This window comes from Rhizophagus irregularis, chromosome 17 (genome assembly GCF_026210795.1).
Source record: "Rhizophagus irregularis chromosome 17, complete sequence".
NCBI classification, from domain to species: domain Eukaryota; kingdom Fungi; phylum Glomeromycota; class Glomeromycetes; order Glomerales; family Glomeraceae; genus Rhizophagus; species Rhizophagus irregularis.
The window spans coordinates 3,858,850-3,868,832 of NC_089445.1; the positions used below are offsets into that span (position 1 = coordinate 3,858,850).

Consider the following 9,983-nt stretch of genomic DNA (forward strand, 5'->3'; position numbering starts at 1 on the left):
AGAAATTCCCATCGTAAATTGTAGTCCAGAGATTCGCCTCTTTTGGTATGAATATGATGCAAGGAATATTATGATCATAAAAAGAATGATCTTTTTATTACGGTCTCAGCAAAGATTATAACCAAGAGAGTAGCGATGCGAGAAATGAGAAGACCCCCAGATTTCATTTTGGAGATACCAATTAAAGATTTCTTTGCCCGTCAGATGAAGTTATCTTATGCAAGGAAGATTTTAAGTGAAATTTTTGGAGTAAACTCTACTAATTCTCAAATTTCGGCTGCTTCATGGCACCATTTATGTCAATGATATTTAAAGGCTTTAGAACAAGTAAAACTATATCATATGATTCAGAATGGAAAATTTCATTTATGAGCGATAATGATATTGAAACCGGGTTCCTTGTCCATCTTCAAACGCTGGATATTTTAGACACTAAAAAAGTGCTACCATTTATTATGACTGATGAAATCTATCAGGTTTGACGAATTTTTTTTTTTATAATAATATTACTTTTAGCCGTTAAAATTGGTTAATTTTGTTCAGGAGAAAAAAATCAATTATGTTAATTAATTTTTTTCAACTTGAATAGGTTTGTTTACCTCTTGCTAGAATTTTAGACATTAGTGATCATTTACTTACTAGAAGAGAACAGAAATTATAAATTTTGTTTACGAGTACGATGTGAACAAATCTGTAAACCTGTAATCTAGCGAACTTATCAGGATATTATTCTACTTAAATAGTTGCAAACATGAAAGAGCGTTCAAATAATATAACGAACCCATCTTGTCGTACGATGATCAGTGGTAATAATTTTAAATAAACTTCCTTTAGTTGTCTCACGTAAGAAAGTATGATCATCACAAATTTAATCGTGATATGGTTTGGGGATTTAAAGTAGAAAAGTTGGCTTTGGTTCATAATATGGATCCAAGGGTGATAAAAACGAGCGCACAGACTTGACAGCGAGTCATAAATCTTTCCCAACGAAAAGAATGTTGGTGCGATGAATATTGTTAGTCTTTATTTTATCTTTATTTAAAAATAAAATACATGTTTTTTTTTATTTATTTATTATTTATTAATTATGTATGCCTTCTCTTTTATTAGTCCACAAATTTGCCAAGACTAATTTGGTTAATACAAAATGAATTAAAGGTCCTTATTAGATTAGGTGGCGTAGAACAATTAAGAATACATGTCAGAAATTTGAATGCATTGAGCCAAAATTCAAATGTTGAATTATATGAGTAAGATGCTACAGGGATAGCAAAGAATGTTATTAATTGCGGTAAAATTGAGGAGACATTTGTTGTTGGCATATATATATATATTTTACATTTTTAGCCAAAAACAAATTTGATGTTGTATTGATCGATACGATGGGACGCATGGAGGCGTTAGCGAAGGTACGATATGATCGAAATAATGTTATATTTTACATGATCTTGTTAATTATCTAATTTTTAATTTATAATATTAGTTGATTTCAGTGAATAATCTCGACAAGATGATATTCGCGTTAGTTGGCAATGAAGCAGTTGATCAACTTACGAAGTTGAATCAAGCTTTAGGATTTTTCTGGATCATGGAATGATTTTAACGAAACTTGATATAGTTGATGATAAGGTTTGGCAGGAATGATATTAAAAGTCTTCCAATTAACTTATGGTAATCAAACATTAATTTAAAATTTTTATTTTGAAACAGGTTGGGGCAGCCTTATCAATGACTTATACAATCGAACAACTGATTTTATTTGTTGGAACCGGACAGACGTATACAAATTTAAAGAACATGTAGCGATTATACACAACCGACGGTCTGAAAATTGGACATATTCGATCTCTTCTTAAGGCATGAAAATTTGGGGCTCACAAATTAGTCTGATTTAACGATGAACATGGTGAACATTTAATATATCAAATTATCTTACAAGAATTTTTTATTTGAGAAAATTAATAATGTATTTTGTTTTGTTTTATTTTATATTTCTGTTAATTGTTTAATATCAAAAAAATTAATGATAGAGTGAATATTTGTGATAGGAAAAATACATGTAGTAGGTACATACATGCTGAATAAAAAAAAAAGAAATTGAAAATGAAAACCCAAATCAAATATCAATCAAGATCATGCATGGATATTTCTATTGATAAAACATTTTGCCTTTATTTTTACTTTACCTCAATAACAGTTAGCTTTTACAAAAACTATAAATTATATAAAATAAATTTTATATATAGTATATAGAAAATCTTAGATTTGTTTTTATATGTAAATCCAAATGAAAAGCTAAAATATAAGTAACATAAATTTCTAAAAAAAGGTAAAATTTTATTATAAATCATAATCTGTTATAAAAAATCACTGATGGAAATATTACTAATATTTATTAATACAACTTATATTAATTATAATTAAAAATCATTATACAAAATTACAATATTTTTGCACAAATTATTGATAAATAACTTTTCCAAGTTATTATTATTAGGAATTATTTTAATTTCTTTTGCCAGCATAATCATTTGATTTTTAATAATAACAATAGGTATTTATTTATTATTCTATTGATATTTGATATATCTGGTAGATTGAGCTTTAGTTGCAATAAAAGTTTTTTTACAATTTAATTTATGGATCTGCTTTATATATATATCTAGGGTTTTTTAAATATATTTATACTTGTTTATTAGAATTCTTTATAAGTCTAGATTATTTAATGAGTATTCAATAATTTATTTATCTAAGTAATTATAGAATAATCTTTTTTCTTTATTTTTATTAAATTATTAAGATTTAAGTTTTTCTTTTTATATAAAAAATCTATAATTCTTAATAATATCAACAGATATTTTATTATTATTTAATGCATTCTAAGTAAGTGTAAATAAGTATTTTAATATTAGCTTAATAATTCAATAGCTTATTTATCTAAGTAATTATAGGATAAACTTTCTTTTAATTTCTATTAGATTATTCAGATAATAAGCATTTTAATATTAGTTTAGTAATTCAATAACTTATTTATCTGAGTAATTATAGAATAAACTTTCTTTTTATTTTTATTAGATTATTAAGATTCAGATAATGAGTATTTTGATATTAACTTAATAATTCAATAATTTATTTATTTGAATAATTATAGGTTAACTTTTTTTTCATTTTTATTAGATCGTTAAAATTTAAAATTCAGGTTTTTTTTTATTATATAAAAAATTTATAATTCTTAATAATATTAACAGGTATTCTTATTAACATTTAATGCATTTAATAAAAAATTTATAAAGCTTTTTTATAATTTAAGAATTTTTATTAATAAGTAAAAAATAAGTTTAAATAATTTATTTAACTATTAATATAAAATAATTTTAATAATAAAATATTATATAAAATAATATTTTCTTTGAATATAATATTTTTTTTTTAAAAAAAAAAATAGTAAGAATTAATAATAAAATAATAATAAAATTTTTATTAAAACTATTATATATTTTAAAATATTTTAAATTTTTATTGATATATAGTAGTTAAATTTTAATTTAAAATAAAAATAATATTTACTTTAAATAAAAAAAAAAGCTTTAAAATATTTAAATTGATTTTTTATATTAATTATAAAATATAATATTCTAAGAATTTTATTATTAAAGAACTATTTTAATAATAAGTAAAAAAAATATATAATTATTAATTAATAAAATTTAAAGGTTAAATAACTATTAAAATCAAAAAAACCAAAATTTCTTTAAAAAAAATATAAAAATTGCAAATTTATAAAAATTGCAAATATTTTATAATTTTATAATTTTTTTTATTGAATAAATAAAACCCGAATATAATAATATAATTTTTTTTTTTTTTAATGATTTATATATGCTTTATTGATATTAAGTTTATATACTATACAAACAAATTATCATGAGCTATATCTATCCAGCAGGATGTAATCATCAAAATACAGATAATAAAAGAAAAATAATAGAATAATAGTTGATACTATACCAATTAATTTGAACTACAAGATTTTGAGGTTTTTTTTTTTTTTCCAATTAATGAATTTAAGTTCAGAGTAAAATTAATTATGTTGTTATTAGATCTATTATAACATTGTTAATAATATTTTTTGTTTTCTTATATGCCCAACTATACCACCAGTTATTACTAATTAGTAAACTCATCTGATCTTGAGCTTTTTTTCCCACTCTATAACACTTTGATATAATGTGATTTTCATTTAATGAATTTTCAGACTGTACTGAATCCAACTCAATTGATATAATAATATAATTAATAATTTTACTTTTTAATATTAAATAAATTATTTCTTCAAATTTTCAAATTTTCAGATATTTCCAATATTTTAATATTTTATAAAATTAATTTAATTAGAAAAATACTAAATTATAAAACTATAAAATTATATGATATTTAAATTTTAATATATTACTGAAATTTAATAATTTTACTTTTAATAATAAATAAATTATTCTTTAAATTCTTCAAATTTTCAGGTATTTTCCAATATTTTATAAAATTAGTTTAATTGGAAAAATAATAAAACATAAAACTATATTATATTTAAATTTTTAATATATTAAATGTTATGCAATATTTCAAATTAGTAAATATAAAATAAATATCAAAATTTATAGTACATATTGAAACTTATGTAAATTTTTTTTTATTTTTTTTATAATAACTGTAATAACCCATTTCTTTATAATTATAAACTAAATCTTTTGCTATATTTTAAAAACAAAATCATTGGAAAAGAAATAAAAAAAAAATAACTGATCATCAATTTCAATATTTAAAAAATTTTTTTTTAACAAAATTTTAACAAAGTCTTTAAAGAATAACAGATAATACATTTTAATATATAATTAATAATAAATGAGATAATACAAATTACAAAATATCAAATATACCTAATTAACAAAATTTTAATCGTTTTACAAATTAAAATGAATGACTGAATGTTTAAATGAATATTGCTGCGGAATGTTTACTGTTACTGAAACACTTGTAATAGTGTAATTCATTTTATTAAAAAAAGTTTCCATACTTTTCTATTTAATCATTTATAAGCTTTTGTTTTTTTTTCCACGCATTTCATATTTATTCTTTCATTATTTACGGTTGATAGGTCATTTGATTATTATTGTAAAAATAAAAATAGAAATGAAAAAATTTTTTTTTTTACTTTTATTCGTCCCTAAAAAAACATTTCGGATAATAAAAATCCGATTAAAATCATTAAAATCTTGGTATTTCTTTTCATTACCAAATCAATAAATAAATGAAATTAAAATTAGTAAAAATAACGTAATAAACCCAAATAATTATAATATCATATAACAATGGACTCCGTAAAAGAAATTATAATAATTATAATAATAATTCCGAAATCATCGATTACAAAAAAAAAAAAAAAATCAATCAATCAATATTTATTTGTAGATGGATATTTTTTCTTTTTTGATCAGTTTATTTCATAAATAAATAATTAAAACAGATGTTCTAAGCAGAATACCGAAATGTATGCAAGTTGGCAATGATGATGATTATCTTAGCCAACGTGCATACAATTTCATTGTGCATTTATTCCATTAAACAAGTACAGTATAGTGTTATAATATATCTTCCTATATTAGGGATTTTTATTTTATTAAAATTGATAATTCCGATGATGTTTTTTTTTTAACAAAGGTTTTAGAATTTCGGACCGATTAAAACAGCTTAACTTTTAACGTAACGTAACGCAACGCAGCGTAGCGCACGCACGTACGCATGCGCACGTACGGGATTTTGCTATTGAATAGAAGAAAATTCCAAAAATTTAAAAGGGAAAAAAAAAAATCCCCAGATTTAATAATTTTAGTAATTATAATTAAAGTATTGTCCAATCGGATGGATATACAAGATATACAACATTTATACAAATCTATCTGATAGGCCAAAATCACCTTGTTTTTATTACCAATTAAAATAAATAAAATAAAATGTGATCACACGTAAACTACCAAATATAGTACAAAATGGAATAAAAATGGGGGGATAAGGGGGGTGTCATGAATAAATGGGCGGATTTTTAATCGGTTGATAGAATGTTTTAAATGGGGTTTTCCTTTGTTTTCTATTTATGCTTAGTTAACAATGAACCCGTGACGTAAGCATTAGAGGCTATGCTAATTGCGGTGATTGCGGTGATATACCGAACTGATGTTATTCATTCACTCGTTATATCTCCCCCCAAGTATTTTCCCCAAGTATTTCCCCCAAAAAATTTCTTCCACTAATTAGACTTGTCTAGAATTTCTTCTTTAATAACAACAAAAACAATAAATCCAACAATAATGTAAACACCCCAATTTTTTTTTCGCTCAATGATCAACCTTTTTGTTTGTGGTTTTCTTTTCGTGCTCACTTCCACAACTTGCTCAGCCAAAAAGTTTAAAACCTAGGAAAATAATAATAATAATAATAATAATAATAATAATAATAAATAAATAAAAAATAAGAAAAGAGAGTAAAAAAAAAAAAAAAAAAGAAAAAAAAAAAAGAAGAAAAAGTTGTTTAAAGTTTTGATTATTTAGGTTATTTCGTACTTCGATCAAATATTTTGTAGTAATTAATGCAAAAAGGCTACCTAAACCAGTTTTTTGGGAAAGATATATTGGCGGGCATTATTTGTGTAGCGGTCTGTGTTTGATTTTGATGTATTTGATGTTTGTTGTCAAAATATTGATCTGATTATTCTGATGACTCATTGAGTGTGAACTCTGAGATGACTCGGAGACATTCCCCCAAAAACCAATCAAGCACATGACCAATATTAGAAGTAAAGAAAACATCTTTGTTGGGGTGGACACTGTGGTGGTCTGAGTTTAGAATAAAAGACAAGGTATTTTACCTGTTGATATTCAGTAAAAAAGAATAAATGAGTTGGTGGTGTGTGCACAACTACTCTTAACTTCTTTTTTTTTTGTTACAAGATACGAAAAAAAAAAAAAAAAAATAATTTAAAAAAAATAAAATAAATTTTTTTTTTATTTGTCATACAATAACAAAAAAAAAAAGAAGAAACTTTAAAAAAAAAAATTTTTTTTTTTTGTGCTAGTTTTTTTTTCTCAGATTTTCTTTATCTTTTTAAAATGATTACTCTTTTTTTTTTTTTAACCATTTTTTTTTTAACTTTGTTACCGGTTAATTTTTTTTTTTAAAAAAAAAAGATAATTATAATATCTTAAAAATAAAAAAAAACTTATATGAAATATTCTAGTATTAATCTGGGATACAAATTTTCGTGTGAGCAAAAATGTTGTTTATCAATCAAGTTTTTTTTGTTTACTAAAAAAAAAAAAAATATTTTTTTTTCGCAAAAGAAAAAAAAAGGTATTATTATGTGACACAACATTATAACGGTTGGTCCGAGTTCCTACCCTTTTTGTTAGAGTTTTAATGGCCTGATTTAAACATTTAAACGACCACGCTAATCATTAAAACATAAATAATAACAACAGGATATGGAAATCTTTTTTTAATCCATTAATAAAAGATGCGTAGTTTGTACAAAAAAAGAAAATGTTTTTTTTTTAAAGTGTGGCTTCTTGCATATTATTATAAACACAACAAACGAAGCAAGTAATAAAGGAATTCCCGTTCTAAGATGTCTTCTAATGCATAAAAAAGGGCCTTGTATAAAAAAAGATTCGTTCATTTAATATAATTAATATCGTGGAATAATAATATTGGATGAATTGAACGCGTGACCTATAGAACCTATACAAATATGGTTCACCGAAAGATGAACTAAAAAAAGGGTAAACAAGGGAAAAATCAAAAAGAAAAAAAGGATATCAAATATCAAATAACAAACTAAACGAACCTTTATTAAGAAATAACGCGTTATGATACAGTACATTTTGGCGGATGGCGGAAAAAATAATAATAAATAAATTCATTATTTGGTAAAGATTCGATAATCGAAAATTAGCTTTTCTAAACTATATTTTTTTTTTTAAACTTTTTCTTATTACTAACCAAAATAAAGTAATTTGGCGGATTCATTTCTAAACAATTCATTAAAGTTGTTTAAAGTTTATTATTTAGTGATCATCTTTTGTCGGAAGTATTCCCCTTAAAAATTTTGGTGACAATAAAAAAAAAAGATTGATTTATTTGTTCAAGATATCTAAAAAAGATTATTAAAAATTTTATATCAGAAATTATACCAAATATACCAAATATGCAACGCGTACTATCACATAAATGACCTCGTGACGCAATTGTTGTAAATGTTGTAAACTTTAATGTAAACTTTATTTTATTTATATTTATACTTCAACTTTTAAGGTTATTTAAGTCTAAATAAATTAGTTTTAGTAGTATATAAACTATATAAACGCGTAAAAAGAAGTAAAAGAAGTATAAATCGAAACCCAGCTGAAACTAATTTTATTTTTGATTTTTTGTCGCGTGCTCATTACGCGCAATTATTATTTATAATTGTGCTTTAATTGTGTTTTGTGTTTTAATTGTGTTTTTCGACGTGACTTTAACCCATGATCATTTACTCTATAAAAGTTATACTGTAATATGTTGAATATGTTGGTTATGTTAGTTGTAAGTTGTATTCATTTAGCATATTTAGCATATTTAGCCTATTTTTCCTATTTTGCATATTTAGCCTATTTAGCCTATTTAGCCTATTTAGCCTATTTTGCCTATTTTGCCTATTTTGCCTATTTTGCCTATTTAGCCTGCAATACTCCTGCAATAATCTTACAACAACCTTACAGCCTGTAATTACTGTAATTAACTGCAACTACCTTACAGCCCATTTAACCTTCCTGTATGGCATTTAAAGAAAACCTGTAAGGGAACGCTAAGAAAATGTTGTATTCTCTTAATTCTAATATATTCTTATTATATTCTTATATTCTTATTCTATTATTCTAATTTTACCAATTTTTTTCTGGGGACAATTAAAAAATTGAGAAACAAGTAATAAAAATATAAATATTTTATTCAAAAATAGTTACCATAATTCTAATAATATATTTATACAACAAAAACAACAAAAACGCGACCGCGTGGTTATTGTGGTTATTGAAATATTGACTCTGGTCCAACCAGGATCCAAGGTCCAATAAATACGACTTTTAATGGACAAATGTTACAAATAACCTGATCACATGAACTATTAAAAAAAAAAATTTTTTTTTTTGTCTTTGTGTGAGCTTTATTTGTACGCGAAAAATATTATGCGAAAAATATCTTACAAAATATAAATACGTCATGAGTACTAATACGTTGATTGAACATGTTTGAGTATGTGAGTACAAAAGATACAAGATTAATATTATCAATATTTTAAAACGAAGATAACTTGTCTTGTATCACATTACACCATCATTAAAAAATCTATTTATTTTTGGTTGGATCAATATCAATTAAGGATAATTAATACCCGTAAAAAAAAAAATATGTTCAATTTCGTGTATCAATAATTAAATTGGTACAACTTGTCAAATACATCAAAAAAAAAAATACACGATAAATTTTGTGTTACGGTAGGAAAATTTTTATTAACAAATCATCAACCTTTTTAAATGAATTTTAAAATTGATCTTTTTTTTTTAATAATATTTTTTTTTAAAAAAAAATAATAATTAACTTTGCATGAAATGTCAAGAATCGTATATCCGATATCGCATATCGCATATTGCATATTGCGGGGAAACCATTTTATTAATACGAAGATAATTGGTAATATGTTATTTTTAACCAGTAAAAATAATCCTGCTAAATTTAAAAATGAAACACCAAGTATGATGTGTTTTATGATGTGTTTTATGATGGTTTTTTATAATGTTTAATATATATTTAATAATAACAGATAATTTTTTTTATTGATAAATATCATAATAAATATCATAATATATATCATAAATATCATAAATATCATAAATATC

The 9,983-nt window shown here is 23.0% G+C and overlaps 2 protein-coding genes across 2 annotated transcripts; both read left to right on the plus strand.

The window, feature by feature from the left end:
• Positions 1–284: 284 nt before the first annotated feature.
• On the plus strand, positions 285–661 carry OCT59_009535 (uncharacterized protein; the record flags this gene model as incomplete). The annotated part of the gene is made up of 2 exons (XM_066133643.1): positions 285–476; positions 590–661. The coding sequence occupies 2 exons, from the start codon at positions 285–287 to the stop codon at positions 659–661; spliced, it is 264 nt and encodes an 87-aa protein (XP_066000065.1).
• A 90-nt stretch (positions 662–751) lies between these two features.
• Positions 752–1,254, plus strand: OCT59_009536 (uncharacterized protein; the record flags this gene model as incomplete). The annotated part of the gene is made up of 4 exons (XM_066133644.1): positions 752–806; positions 899–936; positions 995–1,015; positions 1,111–1,254. 4 exons carry the CDS (start codon positions 752–754, stop codon positions 1,252–1,254), a joined length of 258 nt encoding a protein of 85 aa, XP_066000066.1.
• Positions 1,255–9,983: the final 8,729 nt, after the last annotated feature.